Source organism: Pollicipes pollicipes, unplaced genomic scaffold (assembly GCF_011947565.3).
Source record: "Pollicipes pollicipes isolate AB1234 unplaced genomic scaffold, Ppol_2.1 Scaffold_4740;HRSCAF=5597_pilon_pilon_pilon, whole genome shotgun sequence".
Lineage (NCBI taxonomy): Eukaryota > Metazoa > Arthropoda > Thecostraca > Pollicipedomorpha > Pollicipedidae > Pollicipes > Pollicipes pollicipes.
In genome coordinates this window covers 10,201,729-10,226,661 of record NW_023596545.1, presented here as the reverse complement: position 1 = coordinate 10,226,661, position 24,933 = coordinate 10,201,729, and the positions used below count along the sequence as shown (strand labels likewise).

At 53.9% G+C, this 24,933-nt stretch overlaps 2 protein-coding genes across 2 annotated transcripts in view; both read left to right on the top strand.

Annotated features, from left to right (window-relative positions):
- Positions 1-3,057, top strand: part of LOC119099027 (zinc finger protein 420) — a 14,768-nt gene extending 11,711 nt beyond the window's left edge. Inside the window, exons 9-12 of the mRNA XM_037222073.1 lie at positions 2,040-2,146; positions 2,199-2,287; positions 2,370-2,852; positions 3,011-3,057. Coding sequence (XP_037077968.1) covers positions 2,040-2,146; positions 2,199-2,287; positions 2,370-2,852; positions 3,011-3,057 — 726 coding nt within the window. The remainder of the gene's footprint in view (positions 1-2,039; positions 2,147-2,198; positions 2,288-2,369; positions 2,853-3,010) is intronic.
- LOC119099026 (Hermansky-Pudlak syndrome 1 protein homolog) overlaps positions 1-24,933 on the top strand; it is a 27,793-nt gene extending 2,860 nt beyond the window's left edge. The window contains exons 3-13 of the mRNA XM_037222072.1: positions 7,887-8,034; positions 9,116-9,228; positions 9,902-10,058; positions 10,799-10,976; positions 11,905-12,068; positions 12,669-12,833; positions 13,178-13,422; positions 16,780-16,963; positions 22,466-22,579; positions 22,928-23,019; positions 23,719-24,933. Coding sequence (XP_037077967.1) covers positions 7,963-8,034; positions 9,116-9,228; positions 9,902-10,058; positions 10,799-10,976; positions 11,905-12,068; positions 12,669-12,833; positions 13,178-13,422; positions 16,780-16,963; positions 22,466-22,579; positions 22,928-23,019; positions 23,719-23,896 — 1,662 coding nt within the window. The 5' untranslated portion in view covers positions 7,887-7,962 and the 3' untranslated portion in view covers positions 23,897-24,933. The remainder of the gene's footprint in view (positions 1-7,886; positions 8,035-9,115; positions 9,229-9,901; positions 10,059-10,798; positions 10,977-11,904; positions 12,069-12,668; positions 12,834-13,177; positions 13,423-16,779; positions 16,964-22,465; positions 22,580-22,927; positions 23,020-23,718) is intronic.

Sequence of the window (24,933 nt, the reverse complement as noted above, 5' to 3'; positions counted from 1 at the left end):
AGAGCGCGCGCAGTCGCGGCCGGCGGCCGGCGGCGGGCCACGGCGAGGAGGCAGAGGCGCCCGCCGCAGAAGACGAGGCGGCGGGGGAAGAGGCGCTGGGCGGCGCCTGCCCGCCTGATGAGAAGGCGAACACCTGCGGCTCGACGGAGCCGCCGCCGCCGGCTGCAGGGGAGCTCCCGGGCGATGCAGGGGGCGTTGGAGTGGCTGCCACTGCGGACCTGCCCAGCGGCGAGGCGCCGTCCCGGGACGCCTCTGCCGGGGTGGGACCGGCACCGGCTGCCGAACAGCCCGACGCCGCCGAGACGGACCGGCCGCGGGGGCCGACCGACCAGCACCAGGCGCCAGGACCCGGCGGCACGTTCAGCGGTACGATCCGGTTGACGACGCGACCTGAGCGTTGAGTGATGTTTCGTGATCTCTAGTGTCTAACCAGTTATGCATCAAAAATCTAATGCATCAAACGTGTAATGTATCAGAACACCTAATGCTCAAGACCTCTAGTTTACTGCAACACCTAATATATTGTTACACTAAGGGCATTGGTAGTGAAGGGGCTAAGCTGTACCTCCGGGAGGCAAATAGGAGCACCGGATCCACTTCGCCGCGGTACCCGCTCTCCCTGTCGGGGTGAAACGCAAGCGACACTAGATGCGTCAGCAGCTGAGTGCACCGCAATGACACACTAAAGGCAGGAACCCAATACATGAAAACACCTAATGTCTCACAGTCTCTAGTTTAAGACGATGACACGGGCCAAGGTCAACGGTTTTCGACCTCAGGCAGTAGGGGCCACCGCCGACTAGTGGGTTTACCAAAGTCTACAAAGAAGTGTCAGTGGAGAGCCGTTAGAAACACATTTGGGGAAAGTTAGATTGCCAAGCCCTCTGCTCGCTCATTTACCAATTATTTATGCAGATCAACCCCGGATCCGAATAGTATGTAACGGAAGGGATCAAAAGCATGAGACCGACATGATTGTGTATCGAAAGTAGCTAGATTACAGTAAACGTAACTTAGAGCGCATTGGAAAATGATGAATAGAGAATCATCTTTCGGTTGGAACAGCAGAGCATAGATCGAAGCACAAAATGTTTCATCAAAGCATGTACGATTATCTGGCAGGAACCATGGATAATTACCCAGCAGGATCTTGGTTGATTATCCAAAACGGATCGTGGGTCATGAACCATGATGTCGGCCGAATGGTCTGACCCGCTCAGGCTGATCAGGGCACAGATTGTTTCCATGCTGGGCTGTTTCCTGGTACTCTTGACGTTCGCTGTATGCCCGTCGTGCTTCTTGCTGATGTCCCATGTTGCAGAGTGCCGTGTGCCCGGAGGCGGTATCGCCGTGAAGGTAAGGGGGTGACGTGGAGATGGCATCAAAGCACACCGAAAAAGCTAAGGTAATGAAAGCTCTGTATACGGATTGGTCGCAAATGATGTATCCAGTGATCCTGTGCCATCATCTTGTTTGAAAGCATACTCAATCGCATGTATCCGATCTTGCTTATGTGACATCCCTTGTCATGGGTTTTCCGTTTGGCGTTCGTGTTAGCGCAGGTCCTTTGCTTGTGGTGGGTAATGAGTGTGTGTGAATTGTATATTAGTGCATTGCTTATCGAATTACATGTATTATTGTGTACACATTGGAATAGAATATTGCCGACAGCAGTCACCACGTTTGCATAGCTTTTGTTTAATTACTGCTGGCATTCGCCGCACATGCGTCTTTTTCCATGTTACCACGTTTGACTGGGTATCGTGAACTGTTCGTTGTGTTTCTATCGCCGTGTGCTCGACTCTTCACCTCACTCTCGGCTGTCCCGCAGGCTCCGAGTGCGCGAGGCGCGGCGAAGCAGTCGCGGCCGGCGCGCGCGCGCCAGCCGGACCCGGCGCTGTGGCGGCGCGTGGACGGTCCTAGCCCCTATCAGTGCGTGCTCTGCCACAAGCAGTTCCAGTACCTGGCGAGCATCAAGATACACGCGCGCACGCACACGGGCGAGAAGCCGCACGGCTGTGACGTATTGCGGCCGCCAGTTCGCGCTGCTTTCGACGCTGACCAATCACCGGCGCATGCACTCGGGAGACAAGCCGTTCAAGTGCGAACGACTGCGGGCCCGCGCGTTCGCGCAGCAGTCCTACCTGTGCGTGCACAAGCGCGTGCACTCGACCGACAAGCCGTTCTGCTGCGAGCAGTGCGGCAAAGACCTTCAAGCAGGCCTATTACCTCAACATCCACAAGCGCTTCCACTCGGGCGAGAAGCCCTACAAGTGCGACGACTGTGGTAAGGGCTTCGCCACGGTCTCCAACTTTTACAAGCACCAGCGCGGCCATCGCGGGCGAGCGCCAGTTTCTGCTGCGAGCAGTGCGCAAGACGTTCCGAGAGCACTGCCAGCTGCGCGACCACCGGCGCGTGCACACCGGGGAGAGGCCCTTCTCCTGCGACGTGTGCGGCATGACGTTCACCTTGGCCAAGATCCTGGAGCGCCACGCCCGCCTGCATACCGGCGAGAAGCCGTACGTTTGCGCCGCTTGCGGCAAGGCCTTCAGCCGCAGCGAGAATCTGCGCGACCACGCGAAAGTGCACGAGACGCACGAGGTGCCCGCGGCGCCGTCCGTGCCGCCGCCGGCCGCCGGCGACGACCGCTACTACATGGTGAACGTGATGCCGGTGACGGACGTGCAGGAGGCGCTGGCCTGGCCGCTGGAGGTGTACCGCACCGAGACGGGCGTCACCGTGTACAAGACGCTGGCCGAGGATGGCGCGGCGCTCTACCAGACGGAGACGGGGGAGGTGTTCCGGGAAATGGCCGGCGCCGTGGAGCTGGCCGCCCCCGACAGCGGCCTGTTCGCCGCCGCCGAGCACGGAGAGTCCGCCGAGCCAGCCACGCCGCCGGGTGCTGCCCGCTTACGACGGGCTCGGCATCTGATCGCGGTTGGTGCGCCAGTCCAGGCGGCGCGCTGCCGACTGGGCAGCCTCTGTGCGTGTGGGGTCCACTCCTCGCAGGGCCGTCGGCGCCCCAGACAGGTGCCGTGGGCCGCACCGCCGCCTGAGGTTTCGTTTCGTCATCTCGCAGGGCCGCGCCGAAGGACGTGTGAGGTGTGAGGTGGGCGAACACGTGAGACTGGTCGGTATCCGTTCCCCGGGACGCGATGACGGGTACACCCCTGCTGATGGGACAGGCGCTGGCTGACCCCCTGCTGATGGCACAGGCGCCTGAGACTGACCGTCGCTGGACTTCTGTGGACGGGAGCTCCGCCGGCGGTAGGCTCGCCTGTATAACGGCGCTCCTGCGCGACGCCGGAGCGTCACGCAGGCTACAAGCGGCAGCTGCCTGTGTCGTGCGGTCACCTGTCGTGGAGTTGGGGGCCGTGTGGCCTTGTCTTTTCCTGAGGGCTGGGTTTTGGGTGCACCACGTGTATCGGCGGCTGCTGTGAGTGCAGACCGGGGGCGGCTTGTCGTTGAAGCCCCAATGGTTCCTGGCGTCTCGTGCTCTTATGACCGGTGCTGTGAAGAGACGGCCTTGGGCTGGCGAAAGAAGGGTGAAATGAAGCACGCCGCTCTTGCGCTTTTGCAACTTCTGCATCGTGTAGTTCCTTACTGTTGTCGTCCGATCCTCAGGATACGAACTGAACGTTCAGCTATTGTACACTGTTGGTTGGTTTTGGGTGTGCAGGTGTGATAGATACATGGACGTTGATATGCTGCGTGAATAACTGTATTTTGAAGTTTTGACCTAATGTCATAGTGCGTAGGGATGTTTTTCTATGGTGCATTGCTGTCTCACTTCAATCTGAACGTGTGTGCGGATGTAGTTACTTTAATGCGTGGAGGCCATCTAAAAAAAGAGACCGTGTTCCTAGCAGCCTTCGGTGGGCCAGAACGTGGTCGCTCATCCAGTGATCTCTATGTGCCTTCCAGTGCCGGTCGATATTCTTACGGTTGTCACGGGTGTGCTGTTAGAAAGTGCCGCCGGCTGCGCCCCGTGTGACCCGCATCTGCGAGCCGCTAGGCCACGTCGCGCGACCTGTGATCTGCGGCAGAGCTGATCGCTGCCTGTGCGGACGATCTTTGCGCGGCTCGTGGTCGCTGATGGGCGGTGTGGCAGCAGCTGCTGACCGAGGGCCGTGATCTCCGGAAGTTGTGGGCGTGGAATGCGAGACGGGCGTCACTGTACAGATCTCGCGGCAAGTTATCCCCGTGCAACGCTCATGTATATTTGTACCTTTGGCGACAACGCCGCATCATTTAGACTGCACTTAATACAATGTATGCTCATCTCGCTACATTCTGAATTGGTGCTGGCACAATTGAGAGAACAGTGCTATTGATTTACTGTTAGAAAAGCGGAAGGGCATTTCGGAGGTTCGGTGCGACCATTTTGAAAGCCACCGTTGCGCCTGTGGTGTAAGGAAACGCTGTGAGGTCGCCTAGGCAGGAATTCAAATTCATGCCTCGTTCTTGCGCTGTGGAATCATAGGTCATGTGGGGGGGTGAGGGGGGGAGGCACCGTGTGAGACCACGCACTGGCGGCGCAGATCGCTAGACACCCACGGTGCTTCCAGCGCCCATCATATTTGTCACAGCGCCTAGCGAACCCATGTTATCTTGTTTAACTGAACTGAAACTCGAAGTATTTGGTAGCACTGTAGATGAGTACATTTAATGCGCAACTGGTACACAACACCTGAACGGGCTGCATCGCCTTGTTTATGTATCGTCATGGATTGCGTAACATCGAAATATCGCCTTGCGTCGGAGCTCTTGAGTGTTACGTTGGGGAGGTCGTGATCTCGTAGATAGGTGAGGTGGGGTTTGTGGGCACCCTGCCCGATAAAAGTAGGCGCCGGGCCCTACACACGCCACGCACTGCGTATAAATGTACGGCACCCTATGGTGCGGTAGGTTTCTTCCCGTCCCTGTTCATATATCTAAGTACGGTGACAACGCACAACTGAGCAAAGGCTACCCTGGGATAAGGTTTAGGTATGTGATGTGGTGCAGGTGATGGCTGTTTATGTCATGCTGTGTTGCCTTACACGCACCCGGATGGCTGGTTGGATGCCCTTCGCTCAGATGGGGGGGGGGGGGGGGGGATTTGACCACCTGAGATCTCCGTAATGAAGGGAGCTAGAGACACCAAATTTACAGCATGTGTTGGCCCATGCTGAAATCACTTAGGTTGAAGTTTAATATATTAAGGTCGCATCCTTTGGGTCAAATAAGGTCAATGTCAATAACTGGGTTGATCTCCAGAGTGCTCCCAGAACCCAGACAACTGTTCTAAGCAAAGGGTCCCATGCTTATTTGGGGGTTGGTGACCTTGTTTCACCTTTTCAATATAATGGTGACCAGAATGATACAAGACTGCTTTGAGTTTTGGACTTGAGTAATCAATAAAGATTATGATAGGTTGATATGATAGTTCCTAAAAACAAAATGTTGAGCTGGGTCATTTTGGGTCAGTGACCTATGCTGATCATTGAGAAATTCATGGAAGATTACAATACAGTTTTCTGTTATTAATGAATTGGAAGTGAGCCCCAGAAAACTACCCCAAGACAGCAAGCCTGGGAGTGATAAAAGAGATAAATGCTGGCCGTGGTCCAACCTTCAAAACTAATTTGTGCATTCATTTATTGGTGTTGCCAAGTGAACTATCTCAGAGATGTGTGGCTTCATCTATCACTCTGTTGCTGCATCAGGTTGAATGATTTCCTAGAAGTTGACTTAGCATAATCCATAGCTTGACTTTGACCTGCTGTAATTCAGCAACCTACAGGGTACATCTAAATTTTCAATACCAAATAATCCACTATTCAGTTGTCTACAGCTATGCAAAATCTGGTATGTCCACACTGTGCCATTCTGAACTTTCTGGAAAACCTTCAGGGGGGTGGTCAATTTGACCCCAACTAGGCATGTGTTAAGTGAGTTTTTGCTGTACCCAGACAGTGCTGTACCCAGGCAAAATAGTTTCATTGTACCTGGTCACAATCTTGGAGTACAAAATCTTGTGGCATACATTTTACCAGGAAAGAGTGATTTTTCCAACATTGCCTGGGCATGTAACAGGATGTTTTTGGCACTAGAACAAGCTATGATTTTTATTTCTCCTACTTGGCTTTGATCATATAACACAAACAAACACATGAATATGTGGGTATGGTGGTGGGGTGTAAACATGATTTATGACCACTTTTGACATTCGTATTATATATATATATATATATATATATATATATGCATTTTCCAATGCTGTTTGCCTGACTTACTATCACCTTATTGAAAGTTACATGTTATTGGTTGTCCTGCTTGACTGACAAATATCTTGCTCAGCACTTACAGTGTCCTTGTATGTTTATGACAAGTAGGTTTAAGGCTTTCCAGAATGGTTTTCCGAATGGCGCGGCGCACACACACCAAATTTTGCATAGCTATAGACAATTAAATAGTGGATCATTTGACTTGCAAAATTTAGATTACCTCGTAAGGTCACTGGCCTATGGCAGGTTAAAGTCAGGCCATGGTTTCAGCCGAAGGCAATTTCTAGGTAATCCTTCAATCTGATCCAACAACAGAGTGTTAGATGAAGTCATACATCTGAGATGCTTTCTTGGGCAACACAACAATTGAATGAGCAAATTTCATTGGCCTAAGGTCAGGTATGAATGCCACACCAAGGTTAAAACCAACCTGTTTTGTTACTCTAGAGCTTGCTGTATGGGATAGTTTCTGGTGCTCATTCTGAGTTTATTGATAGCAGGAATTGCATTATGCATCTTACCTGGACTTCTTAAAGGTCAGAATAGGTCATTAACCTAGAATGACCCAGGTCAACATTTTGTTTTAGGAACATACTGCCTGGTGTAATCTTTGTCGCTTAGTCAAGTGCAAAATGCAGAGCAATCATGTATGATTTTGGTCACCTTGACCTTTAAAAGGTCAAAAAGGTCACTCACCTTTAGTGAGAATGTGACCTTTGCTTAGAATGCTTGTCTGGGCTCTGGGAGCACTTTGGAGACTAACCTGGAGCTGACCTCATTTGACCTTTTTGATCTGAAAGTCATAACCTAGGAACCCAAAACTTTGACCTAAGTAAGTTCACATGCAGGTCAACACACCCTGTAAATTTAGTGTGCCTAGCTTTCTTAGTTCCTGAGATCTCAGGGGGGGGGGTTCAAAGTGCCCCCCCCCCCCCCACCCGAGCAAAGGGTATCTACCCGGCCATCCGGATGCGTGTTAACCTCAGTCATATTTTGCAGATTGGGGAAGGTTAATAACATTGAAAAGTGGAATTCCGTTTTACATTTAGGCTATTGATTGCTCCCAATTTCAGACACAGTGCTCCATCTCGTTTTGGCTGCTGCAACCATGCTCGGCGTCATCATCTTCGACCGGCTGAACGATGTGGTGTTCTCGCACGGCGATGAGCTGTTTGAGCAGCACATCCGCGGCATGTCGGCCCGCAACAGTCTCTTCTACCCGGCCTGGTCTGAGACGGTCAGTGCCATCAGTATGCCTGTGTTACTGCCAGTGTGCCACCCTACCCCTGCTTATCGTCGTTGTGCCACCCCTGCCCCTCTGTATTGCTGCTGTTCCACCCCCACCCCTGTGCACTGCCACCATGCCACCGCCCCTGCGTACTATCGTGCTGCCCGGTCCCTGTGTAATGCCGCTGTTCCATCCCCGCCCCCGTGTGATGCCGCTGTGCCACCCCTGCCCCTGTGGTTCCTGTGTGCTGCCGCCGTGCCACCCCCGCCCGTGTGCTGCCGCTGTTCCACCCCGCTCTTATGTACTGTCGCTGTGCTACCCCCCGCCCCCGTGTGCAGCCGTGCTGTGCCTCAGCGTGCCACGCGCTGACCGTCTACCGTCCTGTCAGGTGCCGGAGACGCGCAGCGAGCGGGCCGACGTGCTGGTGCAGCTGTTCTTCGCCGTTCCTCGCCTCGCAACGCATCATGGGCCTGGAGTTCCACGACCCGTACAGCTGCATCGAGTGCGAGAACGGCCTGCTCATGGTGTTCTCTGAGGTGGGCACGCCGCTGTCTGTTCTAGCACGAGTCCATCTGCAGAGAAACTGAATGGAAAGGTGACAATGGAGGGAGGGGTAAAGGGTGGCATTTGTATGAGTGGAACGGCAACTAACAAACTTACCAATGCCAAACCGGGTTTGTCGAAAGCTGGCGCCCTGAAAGCGCTGAAAGGATGAGCGCCAAAATGAGCGAGAGCAGGACAAAGGTGCGTGGTGTGGTGCCGTGCCAGCGGTCTTAGCGGGTGAGGGTGTAGCGGGCTCACTCGTAGGGTAGGAGCGATGGCGCCGCGGTGCCTCGGTCAGATATGTGGCCTCAGCTAATCTGTGCATATAGTTGCTGCTGCTTTGTGTATGTTTCGCTGTCGCTATGTGGAGCCTGTGCACAAAAAATATGTTGAGTGATAGCTGTGATAATAGCAGGACCACAGGCATTGGTGTGATAATGGTTCGGATCAGGGGCGCAGCCGGGATCTCCGAAGGAAGCCCGGGGGGGGGGGGGGCATGGTGATAACGCATTACGCCGATGAAAAAACTTCTGTCGGGAATCATCTAAAGTGGAAACGTCGTGTGGGCTCTGCCACCCCCTGTAGAGCTGCGCTCCTGGTGCCAATACTGTAATGCTGGACCAGCAAGTAACATGTGAGAAACACGCTGCACGATTGCGAAATGTGGATTTATCGTATGCGCCTTGCAAAGAGTGTACTTTGCAAATGCTGCAGGTCAAATCTATTAGTAACCCTCGTGCATCTCCGTCTGATAGGCTTTTGAAGTCAAACTATGGCTCTTGGTATGGGCAATGCTGGGACGTTGATGTAGGGAATTCATTATGTTCTTACGAAGGCTGTACGGCAAAAGTTGTGCTATTGTCAAAATCTACCGTGGAATACAAATAAGCTGGTTGCACGAAATATATTGTTATAAATATATCATTAAATTTACCATTGCGCGAGCAGTATCTACTAAGGTGATGTGACAGAAACCAGACAAGGAAACGAGACTTTATATTAAACCCTCTCTTCGAGAGAGCTGTTCAGCTGCTCACCACTCTGAGCATGCCCGCATATCGACTCTTCCGGCAGTACCTGACGTACCAGTTCCTGTGCCTGGGCCAGCACTCCAGCCTCTCGCCGAGGAAGTACATCTCGGTGGCGGTCAGCCTCGCCAAGCTGCTCTGCGGGCCTGTTCTGACCAGGTGGGTACTGTTACACGCCGTCGGCTGAGGGGGAGAGCCGAACCGTGATAACGTACGCCGTCCCATGAGACGGACGAGAGCGGGAGCGGATCGGCGATGCGGTGGTGGTGCTGAGCGCCGCCACTGTGACGTTTTTTGCAATATTTTCGTCACAAAAAGTGGCATTGAAAAACGACAGAGTGGCCTATGATTGTCACATTTTTTTCGCCGTGATTCATCTTCTAAGCGTTAAATTGTAAGCTTCTAAACGGCTAGCGCACAGCCTGTTTGGGCATCATTGTGGCAAAATGTAGCCACTTGGATGGCAGGAATATCGATATTTTGTCCGTGCCATCGTGTCCGGCTGGGCGGCCACTGCCTGTTGCTCCTCCCCTTACTGAAGACTGGCCGATCAGTGTTGAGCCGGACGGCGGCCAGCCTCTCATCTGGGCGACCACGGGCTTTGAAGTTCGGCCGGGCAGGTCATGTGTCAGAGCTTGGGGTCAGAGAACAACATATTTAGCAGCCAATGAAGTGTTGCGCGCGTAAGGGACGCCGCGGAGCCAGATTCTTATAGAATGTGTTTATATTTACACCCTGCACACTCAAATAGATGTTATTTGGAACGCTGGCGCCCCGGGGGCCGTCCGTGCCAAGAGCCCAGGCCTCTGCTGATGCCACCATCTGCTGGCAGACTCAAGTCGAGCGACGCCTCGCTCTCGCGCCAGCTGGCCGACATGCTCACCTCCTACTGCGAGCTGCAGCGCAGCAGCCAGGCCTACCACGTGGAGGCCGTGGAGCGGCTCATCATCGGCGACGACGTCCAGAACAAGATGGTCTCCGTGCTGCAGGTGCGGGCGGCGACAGCGGCGCCGCCTGTTCGGCCGGCGCGGCCAGAGGCGGCGCTGCTGGCGCCGGGGCCGGCCGCGCCGGTGGCGGGGCTCAGTGCCGCGCCGCTCGGACTGGGAGGACGGCGGGGATGCTGGGAGGCGGTCTGATTGGCTGTTCCGGCAAGGAGAGTCTGGCCTGTCCCCACCTCTGCGCCTTGTGTTTCATGCGTGGCAGCTGCTGGTTATTGGTCCTTGTGATGAGCAATGCTGCTGAGATGACCCACTTTATCAGTGATGCGCTATTTGTGCAGTTATCAGTCACCAGTGCTTGTGGGCTTCAGTGATGCAGTCAAAGTGGCATGCCTGTAAGTTTTGTCTCCTGTGTTGTGATGGTTTGTGATGCTTTGTTGGCTAGTGACGAGTCCCTGTGTTGCAGTGGGTGGTGACCTGCCCCTCTGTTGCAGCAGGTGGTTTCTGGTTCATGTGGTAGCGAGTGGTGACTGGACCCTTGTGTTGAAGCGGGTGGTGAATGTCCCTGGTTGGCAGCGGGTGGTGACTGGTCCGCGTTGTAGCCGGGTGGTGACCTACCCCTGCGTGCAGCAGGTGGTGACTGGTTCATGTGGTAGCGATGGTGACAGGTCCCTGTGTTGCAGCAGGTGAATGATGGTTCATGTGGTAGCGAGTGGTGGCCTACCCCTGCGTTGCAGCAGGTGGTGACTGGTTCATGTGGTAGTGAGTGGTGACTGGTCCTGTGTTTGCAGCGGGTGGTGACCGGTCTGCCGTCGGGGCCGCGCGCCCACGCCTTCCTGGCCGTGGACAGCACGCTGGTGAGAGCCTGTACTCGGGCCGCCAGGTGGCCGAACTGTCACCGAGCGTCGTTTCTCCACCTGCTGCTGCTGGTCAACGCCCTGAAGCCCAGCGACGCGCCTACTGACGATGGTGGGTCCGGCCTCGGGCTGGAGGGGTGGGACGCTCTGGTGTCCAGCCTGCTTCGCCTCTTGTCTATGTCTTCCGCCATGTAAAAGAATGGCAGACGTTTATTCTCTAGAACATTGGCAATGTGGGCGGCTACTGAGGTCATTGGTGCCTCAGTCCTCCACGCCGCTTGTGCGGCACTCTCACCTGAGATGGGCGCCCGCGAACAGCTGCCAGCGGCGGACGACTGTGGAGCGAGCAGGCTCGTCTGTGGCCTCAGCGGTGTCGTTGGCGGTTTACAACGCCCTCAGCTGCTGAGACTGTATGGCGTCACCTGTCCCTCGCCCTGGCAGGAAGGATGGGCACCGCGGCGAATCAAACCCCATGCTTCTGGTTTCCTAGACGCGGGTTAAGCGGTATCACTTTCGGAGTTTATGCCAGTTTATGCCGAATTTGGCAAGGCTGAAACCAGTGAAGAACCTGCAAGTGGCAAGAGCTTCTTGCTGCCGGCTGAAATGCGAATACGTTAGCTCAACTGTGCGTGAGTTTCGCTATACGACGCTAATAATTTCAACCTCATGACGTTTCAAATTGCGAAGCAAAGGCTACCTGCCACGTGTAAAGACGTCGCTGTGGCTGATGATTAGATGACCGCCGCTCGATCAGGTGCGTCACCTCCAAAACATCAGCGCACCTGACCGGCTCTGGCTGGCCGATGCAGGATGTAGTGCATGTCTGTCACTCACGGCGTGTTTGGCGCGTGTCACACTCACCGGCGCTCAGCGGGGTCCATTTTCGTCGCCTGTCGTGTGACTCTTTGCGCTCGGCGATGACAACTTGTCTCGCCACCTGGACACGACACATCTGCTTGTGGCAAAGTACCGCGCACACGGCATGGTGGCGGCGTCAGGTGCGCGAGCTGATGTGGCGTGGCGGGTCGCTGTCCCGGCAGCCGAAGGCGGCCCGTCCGACGATGCGGAGGCCGGGCCGCGCCAGCCGACCGCCGCCATCCGAGAGGTGCTGTGTTTCCTGACGGCCAGCCGCTCGCCGCTCTCGCCCTACCTGGTGTACGTGATGCACGTCTGGGACGGCATGGACCTGGTCATCGTCTGCGACGTAAGCCGCACTCGAGGCGCGCCCCCCGCTCGCCCACAGGGGGAGGGGGATGTTCTGAGCGAGGGGGGGGGAGGCTTCACGTCATGCGGAGTGAAAGAAACGGCTGCGCTTCAAGCGCTTCAAACCTCTGATACCAATGGTGGCTGCCAGCATATGGAAAGAAACGCCTGCTTGAGATCGAACGTCTGTGATGTTTGCCTCAGAGCCGTCCGTGTTTAGTCGCGGTCGGGGTTCCCAGTCAGAGTCCAGTGTCTGGGGCTGTCCGGCGTGGCCGCTTGTTGTGCGGTTCAGCAGAGTTGGTATGGAGAAGCCGTGTCCCCATTGCCTGAACACGACGATGCTGATGGACCTGTCGCGGGGTTAGATCGATAGCTTTCCCGGGAAGCGTCGATAAGAATGAGTGCTGACTGCACCGCCGTCCGCGCGGGCGTGCTATTACCATCTAACGCCCAGTTGTGCGTCCAGTTTTTGCTCCCCCCGATGGGACAGCCAGGCCCTTTCAGCTGTCCCGTACCCCGCCGCCAGCTCCGGCGGAAGCGGAGGTGTTGTCCGCGCTGACGTCACGCCGCGTGTGACGCGCTGTCGTCGTCTGCCCGCCAGCTGTGCATGACTGACGTGGCGGGCGGGCTCTGCGAGGCCATAGAGAGCGTGGCCAGGTGCCACCAGGCGGTGACGCCGGCGCAGCGCAGCCAGATCTACGGCCACCTCAAGCACGGCCTCACCGTGCTCTTCTCATACACCAACCAGCTGGGCAGGTCGGCCGAGGTCAGTCGCAGCCGGCGCCAGCTGACCAACTGCTGACGTCACGTGTCTGAATAATGCAATAAAGACCGGTTGGTATGGTTATATGTACTAAGCCATTAACCGACCCGCACCGCCTGAATTCTGCGGCTTTAAGGCCGAAGCACGTGCCCTATGTATGGCCTGAAGGAGAATTCAGGTTACTGTTGTGCTTCCGGGCACGGCCGGGACGGGGCTGCGGGCTCAGTGGGACCCCAGCAGAGGGTGACGATCTGTGTTCCTGTGTGTCAGGTGCGCTCGCTGGTGGGCCGGCTGCGGGCTCAGTGGGACCCCAGCGGAGGGTGACGTTCTGTGTTCCCGTGTGTCAGGTGCGCTCGCTGGTGGGCCGGCTGCGGGCTCAGTGGGGACAGCTGCGCCGGCTGAAGGTGGACGCCGTGCTGTGCGGCGCCGACACGGTGCCGCCTGCCGTCGACCAGGGCCTGGCCACGCTCTCGCGCACGCTGGAGTCGACGTTCGAGGCCGTGTGCCACGCGCTGCCGGAGCGGGCGGCCGTCAGCTCGTCCCAGCTGCTGCGCCTGCTGGATCAGGCACAAGCTGAACTCGACCACTACAGGTGAGCGGCGCCGAGCGCTGGCCAGCCGGCCGTCTGATGAGCTCCGCTGAGCTCGACCACTACAGGTGAGCGGCGCCGAGCGCTGGCCAGCCGGCCGTCTGATGAGCTCCGCTGCGCTCGACCACTACAGGTGAGCGGCGCCGAGCGCTGGCCAGCCGGCCGACTGATGAGCTCCGCTGAGCTCGACCAGCTACAGGTGAGCGGCGCCGAGCGCTGGCCAGCCAGCCGTCTGATGAGCTCCGCTGGGCAGCGTAGGGGGGTTTCTGGGTCGTACTAATAGACCTGGCGAGACTCATATGAATGGGAACTCGATGCTGTCGTCGTATAAACCCACCCCATGGCTAATGGATCATCGGTCGTTGTACCGAGATGAGTATTGTATGATATGAGGGGGAAAACATAACTATGGTCTCTGCTGGTTCTGTCCGTGTCTCGAAATATTCCGGATAGGCAATGCTGTGTTCAGGTCAACTTCCAGCTCTATAAGTTTGCTGCAGGAATCGTGCATTTACTTTAAAGAAAACTTGTATAAGATAGTACTGGCAGCCTCATCTCTCGCTGAATAACCGAGAGCGTAGAAAAAGAGAGGAGAGAGAGAGTAGAGAGAGAGAGAGAGATGAGAGAGAGAGAGGAGAGAGAGAGAGAGGGAGAGGGAGAGGGAGAGGGAGAGGGGAGGGAGAGGGAGAGGGAGGAGAGGGAGAGGGAGAGGGAGAGGGAGAGGGAGAGGGAGAGGGAGAGGGAGAGGAGAGGGAGAGGAGAGGGAGAGGGAGAGGGAGAGGGGAGAGGGAGAGGAGAGGGAGAGGGAGGGGAGAGGGAGAGGGAGAGGGGAGGGGAGAGGGAGAGGGAGGGGAGAGAGGGGAGAGGGAGAGGGAGAGGGAGAGGGAGAGGGAGAGGGAGAGGGGGAAGAGGGAGAGGGAGAGGGAGAGGGAGAGGGAGAGGGAGAGGGAGAGGGAGAGGGAGAGGGGAGGGAGAGGGAGAGGGAGAGGGGAGAGGGAGAGGAGGGAGAGGGAGAGGAGAGGGGAGAGGGAGAGGGGGGGAGAGGGAGAGGGAGAGGGAGAGGGAGAGGGAGAGAGGGAGAGGGAGAGGGAGAGAGGGAGAGGGAGAGGAGAGGGAGAGGGAGAGGGGAGAGGGAGAGGGAGAGGGAGAGAGAGAGAGAGAGAGGGAGGAGAGATAGAGGAGAAGAGGATAGAGAGAGGGGGAGAGAAGAGAGAGAGAGAGAGAAGGAAGAGAGAGAGAGAGAAGAAGAGAGAGAGGGAGAAGCGGAGAAGAGAGAGAGAGAGAGAGAGAGAGAGAGAGAGAGATAGAGGAGAGAGAGAGAGAGAGAGAGGAGAGGAATAGAAGCGATAAGAGGAGAGAGAGAGAGGAGAGAGAGAGAGAGGAGAGAGAGAGAGAGAGAAGAGGGAGAGAGAGAAGAGAGAGAGGAGAGATTGTGCCTGTCGATTCGGCTCGATTTTTCACGTTTTGTTTTGAAACAGGGAACCGTAGTTTTGACAGGTCACCAACATTCAGAAGATTATACAAGGAGCAATTACCAGCCATTATTACGATACGGCGTTTATCTCTTGATTATAGATGCGTGTGCATGCAAGCAAATTCAAGTTAACAGGAATCACGCAGCAGGCAACACATGCATGCAGAAGATTTCCACCGAGCGCTAATCACGTTTGCATGGTCAGCCATGATGAGCCCTGCGCGTTTAGGTCTGCTCGCCAGCTTTTTATAGGAATGGATTCAATTATTTTCCTGACTGGATGGTCCTGTGCTCTGTATTTGCCTGTCAAGTCTTAATTTAAAAGGGTACTATGTCCGTTGGTCGTGTATCCCAGGACTGCAGCCTGAGTGAATTTCGTCAAAAAATGGTCGCCGAAAGGGATATTCTCTGTCTTGTTAGTAGCGCCTCACGGGTGTTCATTTTAAATCTCAGACGAACTGGGTGCATGGACTTCCCAATGTAGACCATGTCCCTCCCATGGCTTTCGCACAATTGACACTTAGTTTGGTAAACTTTTTGTTTGCGTGCAAACCCCTTGAAACCCCGACCTGCATGAACGATGCCTTTTGCGCCTAGGGCACTTAGTGTTTGAGATGGAAGATTTCACCATGCACCTTTTTTTAACTTACTGCCATTCTTCCAACCTTTTCGTACGCGCAGTAATCATTTTCTAACGAAAGGCTTGATTTTCCACAGCAAGTGCTCATCTATTTCAAGTAGCGTTAAGAAGCCGTCATCCTACTGAGCGTATTTCCGTTGCTTACCACTCATCCCCCGCGTGCCTTTGATTACTTTAACTCTTCCAGCACTTTCCTTAAAGGCGTGTAGAGTATCTGTTACCCAACTGCAAATCTTTGTTTACGCTCAACACTACTTTGTTTACGCTCTTGTGTGCTTTTTCACTACTTGATGCATTGTTTAGAACTTTATGGGGCATAGTTGTACTTATAATTGAGCTATTTAATTGCACATTTCTCCTAAGTTATAATGTGATAGAGTGTGATACAATGTAAGCTTGACCAATATTTCCGTTTTTATCCTCGTGCGGTTGCTCCTCCTCCCTACCGTCACTGTTGTGCCCAAATATGGCATCCATTTCCGTCCCCTGTATGTTCTGTAGAAAAACCTAATTTGCGGTGCTCATTGTTTATGGACTCCAAACATTGTCCGAGACCACACTGTGCGTACGTCCATGCACCAGCATAATCATCTCTGTATCCGACTAAAAATGTTCGTTGGAATTAGCTGGCAGTCAGGGCCTTTGCTTCAAACCAGTATGAACATGTGATCGCCATAGGAGGTGCACATGGGTTTCCCATTGGTAGCAGTGCTATCTGAATCTTATCCCGGATATTTTGAGATGCGTAGGTGACTGAAACAAGGAGAGGGAGACGCCTATTCTGCTCTCCCGCGATGTCGCACTAAATGAATGACCACCCCTCCTGACAACAGACATATACCTGTTTTTATTGATGTCACTGCCCTCAAAGTTCGGAGAAGCCGTCGAGATAAGCCCGTGAGATGAATGGGGGGGGGGGGGGGGGGCACATGATTTGATACCATTGACCTTCCACATAGTCTATTACGGGCCCATTCTGTCTGGCAGTACTGCGCCTCGCGTTCCTGACGACGACGTGCTGTTGATGCGTCGGGAGCCTGCTATTCTCTTCAACACACAACTTAACTGTGCAAGCACTTACGGTTGGACTGACATTTCCGACCAAACTGCTTTGCTTTTGCGCCGATGCGCCACAGCACTGTCTGCACACCTTTGCTGCACATTGAACTCTGTCCAAACCAAAATTAAACGGTGTCGTTGCGAGGACGAAATGCACGTGTTGACACGCGGCAGCTGCTGACCGCAGGAGCTTCCTGTTTGCTCGCGCCGTGAGCAACGCCACGGTCGAGACGCGCTCGCACCTGAGCATCAGCCGCTATCTGGACAACTTCCCGGACCTCGTGCACTTCATCTACGTGGACCGCAGCGCGCACCTGATGACGGCGCCGTCCACTCGTCCGCCCGACGGCCGACACGACCTCACCGACACAGTGAGCATGACCCCACGGACACGGCCGACACGAACTCACCGATACGGTGAGCATGACCTCACCGACATGGTGAGCATGACCTCACGGACACGGCCGACACGAACTCACCGACACGGTGAGCATGACCTCACGGACACGGCCGACACGAACTCACCGATACGGTGAGCACGACCTCACCGACACGGTGAGCATGACCTCACGGACACGGCCGACACGAACTCACCGACAAGGTGAGCATGACCTCACGGACACGGTGAGCTCGACCTCATGGACAAGGCCGATACGAACTCATCGACACGGTGAGCTCGACCTCACGGGCACTGCTGACACGACCTCACGGACACGGCCGACACGAACTCACCGACACGGTGAGCACGACCTCGCCGACACGGTGAGCGTGACCTCACGGACACGGTGAGCACGACCTCGCCGACACGGTGAGCACTACCTCACGGACACGGTGAGCACAACCTCGCCGACACGGTGAGCACAACCTCGCCGACACGGTGAGCACGACCTCGCCGACACGGTAAGCATGACCTCACGGACACGGTAAGCATGACCTCACGGACACGGTGGGCTGGCCGCGTCCGGTCGCGGTGTCGGTGGCAGGGTGTGGGCGACGCTGTCCGTTGGGGAACATGCTTGGCTTGATGGACGGACTGGCTTCGCTAGCATACGACTTTGAGACAGATGGTGTGGGCTCCCTTGGCGTGGAAAGTTCTTTTGGGTCCGTGGTGTGGGGTTGCGAATTTTACCCAAGGCAGTCATCATTTGCATTCAGGTATGAAGGAATCGATGCAGGAGTTAATATTTAGTAATGCTGCTTGACCGATTAATATTTGTTACCGTATTTTGTAAGTCCTCCCTTTCCGAAGATATTAGATGATCACTAAAAAATTGCTTGGCATCCAACACGTTGTCGTCACACGCAAATATTGTACACGTATAAGAGGGAAGCACTGCACACGCCTCGCATATCCACGCGTAACACATCGCATAACAAGCCCAGTCAGATGAATTAGCGGTCGTTGACGTGCCCTTTTTGGCCATTTTGCATGGTATATGGGCATTGCCTGGCGGGAGGGTTGGATTGTCCCTGGATCGAGGAGCTCCCAACGAGCAGATGGTCACGGGCCGCCCTCCACGAGTGTTCAGGGTACTCCGAGGTTCGTACCGCGGCGTCCCGGCGTTCATTCACATATTCCCTACTTAGCTCAAGACGCCATTCGATGTGTTCTTACATGGCTATCTTTCGTATGCCGCGAAGCTGAAACTGATAGATCGACGGCGAGACGAATCCCTGGTGGTATCAGCGACACCGGGAACTGCCGCACATCAAATTGCTCTTTTCAGGGCTTTGCTCAGTCCCAAGTTGACGGCAGTGCCCTCACAGTGTTTAGTCAAGCCGTCGTGGCACAAGTGAGGGCTTATCTGATGTGCGTGACATGCTAAGAATGGAACATTCAACGCCAGTTATTGTTCTTTAGCCTTTGTGCGATCTATTTCGAAATGGCAGCGAAAAAGGCACCAGCATCGAAAGTGACGCCACTGTCCAGTAAGCAAACGATTTTAATGCTAATATTAGCGCAGACAGAGGATGTGTTTTTCCAGGGAGGAGCACTTTGACGTCATCTGCGTCCTGTCGCCTGCGCCTTGCACCACTGAATCGACGTAGGTTAATGTTAGCGCAGCCAGACAATGTGTTTTGCCAGAGAGTAGCACTTTGTCGTCATCTGCGTTCTGCCACCTGCATCTTGCACCACTGAATCGACATAGGCTTTTTAAAGGGTCTGTTGTACATTTGTATGGGGATTTTGAACTGGGATAGCCATCTGCAAGAGAATTACCTGCAGTTCACAGTTATACCCCTTTTAAGGCTTTAAATCCTCTTATCTCTGGTCTTAACGCACGCGAACTGGGGTAGCCTTTTTCGCGCAGCCCCTTCGAAAGTTATCCAAACATGCATGGTGTCAAAGATATGTCACGCAAACACCCGTACCTCGTTGGCTGTTTTGTGCTCTTAATCAAGCCAAGTATGCAGTGTTTCATCAAGCGTCTCAACAAAAAAGGCAGTTATTTAACTGTCGATTAAGCTGCCGATTGCATGTCTTTGTCACGAACCGCGTTTTGTGATACTCATTTATCACAAAATTTGGGTAACGTCTATTTATGGTGGGCATGAGGCTGACAATAGAATAACCTAAAAATAGCGCGTTGCCGATAAATGCAAGTGTGAGTAAAACACGTGCCATCGCATAGATACACAAAAGAACACCACGCGGAGGAGGCCAAAATGCACGCCCATAACGCTTGAAACATTTTAATGACATAACGTTTATAGCATAAATTTACATGTATTGACCACCAACGCTGCCTTGCGGCGTGTAGAAGCACCACAAGGGAGTTGCGCTGTCCATTACAGTGGCAACTCATCAAACGTGATCTTTCTTTTCTTACTTTTCTGTCGAGGGAGTGTTCCACATTGGTGTAGTGTTTTGAACTGAATTAGCATCTTGAAGATGATTACATACAGGTCATAGCCCTGCCCTTCTTAAACGGAGTTAAACGGAGTGCTCCACATTTGTGTGGGGACTCTAAACTAAAACTGCCATCTTGAGGATCATTCGGTGCAGTTCACAGCCCTGCCCTTCTTAAGACATGAACCCCTCTAGTTTCTGCGGCTACATGCCCGTGAAGATGTGCAGACCTCTTCGGGGCGACTATTTCAAGGTCACCCATGCGTCCATTACGCCATAGTAACGCCAATCAGATCGTGCCATTTTATTAGCCGTGCAGTGATCAAGGCCAAGGAAATATAATTTTCGAGCCGTTAATATCAGGCGTTCTTGAGCATGACTTCCAGATATAACAACCTTCAGATGGCTCCCAATCAATGTGTGCATGGCACGATGACGTAATCAAACAATGACGTGTTGAGGAGCATATTTACCAAGTAGATAAATTGTGTTCACAGTAGTTCGTTCCACTTCAAAACATGCGAGTAATTTTAGGTGAGCTTATCGCACGATACGTGATGCTTGCTTTAATGTCATAAAATGTGGAGCACTCCCTTAAAGACGTAAACCCCGCATTTTTCTGAGCTACACGCCTGCGGAGATACGCAGATTTTTCGTACAGGCTATTTTAACGTCACTCAAGCATCCATGCCGCCATAGAAACGCGATTCAAATCCTGTCATTCCATCGGTCATGCTGCAATAAAGGTCAAGACAAATATAATTGTCGAGTTGTTCATATATGGCGTTCGTGAACGCGATATCCAGACATAACTGACGCCAATTGGCCCTTACTCAAAATTGTGCAAGGTACGATGACGCAATCAAACAATGTTATATTGACGAGCATATGTACTAAGTAGAGAAACTCTGTTGTCTAGAGCAGTCTTTTCCATTTAACAATATTCCAAATGATTGAGCTTGCAAGTGAGCTCATTTCATCATATCTGATGCTTGTTTCAATGTTTTCAAATATGGGACATTGCCCTTGAGCCATTCGATTGCAAGTATTATTTCCGTAATTATTACCCATGCCCGTCTTCTTGGATTATGCACCACAAAGCGTGATTCGTGTCTGCAACTTGCGCCGCATGAACAACATTAATTAAGAGCCAATTAAAGTCCGTTTAATCTGGAATCCGTGCTCACCAGCGCCAGGCATGACCAACTCATTTGGATTATGGCAACGCTAATCCCTTGAAAATCCGTGAAGCCCGTTACCATAACCAGGACCATATAAACGCAGTATTGTATGATCCACGTCGTTGCCAACGGTCCTTATCCGGTGCCACGCCGTTCTCAGGATGGCTGGCAGCCACCGATTCTACAATTCCTATCCGCCATGATGTGCCATAAAGCCACTGCGGGCCGCCCTGTGGTGGTGTAGCGGAGAAAGCACTCAGCAGACGCCGTCCATTGAATTAGGCGACACCGGAGGTCGCGGCGGCCGCACGTCACGCGCTGGTGATAACTCGGCTGTCCCGCCCACAGTCGCTGGCCAGCTGGTCAGTGTGGACCACTGCCGGCCCAGACAGCGGGGTCTCCCTCGCGGTGGTGCACCTGGTCTGGACTGGGCGTATTGGCTGTGATGGCCGGGTAGAAGCTCGTAGTTCCCTGCTCCCCCGTAGCTCCCTGCCCGTAGCTACCCAGCCATCACAGCGTATTTAAAAGGGAAGTGACAACGCTGCTGGAGTGGCGAAAGCAGCAACAAGCCAAAGATGGTGAAGCCACTGTTGGAGCTTTGGCGGCCTAGCTCGCGAGCGGCAAGGTGTGAGGAGGTCGCTTTGTGCCGCCTGTGAATTGTCTATACTCACGCGACTTATGGAGACCTGTTGTGCGGTGGCGGGAGACCTGTTTTCCCTAAATGCGATGCGCCATTGACAGTTCATCATGTCGTTTGCTTTTGTTGGTATTTAAAAAAGAACGACTGCGTCATTTTGGGCGGCGTCATGTTTGACTTATTGCGACAAGCTAGGAGAGGATTCTTCATTGTTGCACTCAAGCCAGTCGTTTTTTTCTCTGAGAGGCATCGGGTTTGCAACTGTATTTGTTCCTTGCTAGTTAAACATAACACAGCCTTAAATGGCCGTTATGGACGCAACACGACCTGTGATGTCAACTTGGCCTAAAATCCCAAATAATCGTCATCACCAGGCTTATTGGTCTCTGGAGCGGAGTGCTCAGCCTCTGAATTCAGCGAGGCGTCAGAGAATTCACTGTCGGCGGTAAATTACAAAATCGAAATCGTCAGGTCGGACACGCTGTGAATCTGCTATCATGGTAACTGCTGAAACACTGAAAAGTCAATAATTTCGCACTACTCTTCGCGCAAATGTGTATTAAGTATAGCATATATATATATATATATATATATATATATATATATATATATATATATATATATGTATATGTATATGTATATGTATATGTCAGTATAAGCAAGCGCTCGACTCCATTCCTGTGGGATCGATTTCAACGTCACTCGCAGCGCATCGGGCCGATTCCGACTCGGACTCCGAGCAGCACGGGCAATGTCGGGTCACTGATTCCGACCCAACCTGAATCATTTCTGTGGAACTCGATTTGGCTGGGAACAATTTGTAATATGCAACGTTTTGGTAAGTACCTAAACCAAGCCGTGGTGTAGTTATTGCGATAGTAATGGGTAAAACGAAGATTTAATGTTCTATCCTTTGCTCGTGATAAGCTGTCAGGATGAAATATTACGGCACCAAAAAAGTGAGATGTCCTTGTCTTGCGCCGGTACATTGGCCGTGTGTTGTCTGGAAGAACTCACGGTCGTACGGGACCGGGCCGTTGCAGCTGTCTGATCCGCCCGCGTGTTTGAGCTCATTTGCACCCACCTGCTGCGGCACAGTCGGTGCCGCGCCGAGCCAGCCTCGCCGAGCTTACAGCGCCGGGCGCCCCCATGTCCCCACACTTCCCCATGTACATATCCACATCATAGATCCCCTGACCGCCAGGTGTGGAGCATGATCGACCTGGCCAACCGGTACCTGTGCGAGGGCCACATGAGCATGATCTGGCGCGACCAGCACTACAGCTACGGCCACTTCCTCTGGTTCGAGGACGCCATGGTGAGCGGGTTCGAGGACGCCATGGTGAGGCGGCGCCCGCCCGGCCGCCGGTGACCACGGCGTCTGACAGGCGCCCGCGTGTGGCGGCGTCTCAGGTGCATTAACGTGGGCCGCCTGCTCTGTCGGTATCCAAAAAGAACGGCGGAGAGATTTTGTGACGGTTTGAGATTTTGTGTTAGTCACTTCATTCAATTTGGGCCAATGCAGTGCGGTGGAACACACCGATTTATAGTTGCATTGGAATAAGTGGTTGTGATTGAGTGTGTATTTAACGGAAGACAGTCGCCCGTAGAGTTTATAAAGTAATAGGAGACGTCTCAAGATCGAAGCTAACACGCGCTTTTTCAGGGCAACCCTCAGAAAGCCAAGGAAAGCCCCAAGAGGCTGAAGGCCCTGTACCCGGACCTACAGCCGGGGATTTTGGTTCGAGATTACTTCAGGTATGTCATTTCAGCCCGGCTCGCGTTGATAAGGGTATCTAATTGTACAACCACATTAAACACGTTTAGATTCATTTATTTGAAGGTGTGTGAGGCAGCGGCAGTGTGTTACAGCTTTATTGTATTCCAAAATTGTGGGCTGTGCGATTGTCAGATGCCACTCCATTTGCCATTTGCCATTGATACCGCCATTCCATTAACTAGACTAGCGGAGATACCGAGGTATCGCAGTGTTTCGGACCTATCCCTCACAATACGGCAACAAACACACTGTGTCATCGATAAAACGCTTGCTGTGTACTGGATAAATATTGTATTTAGGAAGAGAAGGCATCGGTAAACGATGTGCCGTGTTCATGGGCTGTCTCGGCAGGTATACAGGGAATCGTGGTTTTCTTATCATTATGAAGCTCGTTTGGGTAAAAGGGATGTTCTTAGCATCTTCCCATGCAAACACACGCAGTGTTAGGTGTCAAAATCAGAGGTTCCGAGCGCCACGCCCATAAATATCACGAGCAGCCGAAATCCTTTCTGTTCCACACGCGACTGTCCCTCCTCTCCCCCTCGCACCTTCAATATCAGGACGCCGCGGTCCGATGCCTTCTTCTGAAGCAGCCCCCTCTCGCAGTGACGTCTGTGACGGTGATGGTGTCGGGCGCCTGCCGGCCGCCTCTCACCGACCTTGCCGTTCTCCGGCAGCACCCTGATCTCGGTGTGTTTTCCCGACGCGACGGAGGAGGGCGTGCGCTGCTACCAGCTGTTCCTGGTGCACAAGGGCCCTGTGCAGTCGTCGCGCGTGCTCGAGCAGTCACAGCGGATCGCCAAGACCGTGTGGGAGGTGTCGGGTGCGGCCGCCACACCGCTGGACCTGCTCTAGGGACGGCCGGGCCCACCAGCGCTTCCCCGCGGACCGCCGTGGGGTCAGCTCTGCGGTCAGGACAGTCGGGCTCCAACAGGCGTGTGACAGGCGGGAAAGGGCCGTTTTGCCGCCGTGGTAATAACGCTATCGTCCCAACGGACGGAGGCTGTTACATGCGCCTGTAACTCGCTGAGATAAGCTGTTACCAATATTTTTGCTTTGAGCTTGTTCTCTTTATGGACTTTTTTAATCAGGATTGGAAGCGATTCGTGCAATTCGTCAGTGATACCTTCCCGCCACTTTTCTTTAATTTTGATAGCCAGGGTCGTCTGCTTGTTACGGCGGTTCGGTGTGTCCCTGCCCTGCGGGACTGGTGCATCTGTTATTGGTGGCAAAGCTTAGTATCGACAGGGTAGGAGCGATTCGGTCGGTGCTAATAGCAAGTCTACGGAGACAATTCGGTATAAGGGGCTCTGGCGGCGCACCGCAATGCTCGTGCGAAATGCCGCAAACTAGAAGATCCCTGCGTCTCAGGGATGAAAGTACCACCTCTCTTCCGCCCACCATCACGTGTGGCGGTAGGTACGTTTGCTGGATATGCGTATTGATTCGTGACATTTTACCAATTCCCTGGCTACGTAGTCATGTGTTTGCCAGTTATTTAACCTGAGCTTACGCAGGACCAATGATAGCGAGGCTGTGGTCGTGTGTGGCCAGCAGCGGTCACTATGACGACGCGTTTCCGATGGCGGGCTTGGGTGGCGGAGTACCTCACCCCACCCCTATCCCCGTCCCTGGGCGGGGTGTCGGGCCGACACACCGGACGCCGCGACCGGTAACGGAGGGGGCGGTGACTGGCTCGAGCGGGATTTCTGGCCGTCACACCACCGGCGAAGGATGGGTGGTGCTGGGTCAGCATGGACGACGTCGGGCGTTGTGATGCGATGTGGTTGAACTGACCTGGCGTTTTGAGCGTGTCTTTGACCCGATGTCAAGACAACCTCCCCCGGCACCGGTCGCTGCATGACCTATAGCAGTCGATGCGCCCTAACCCC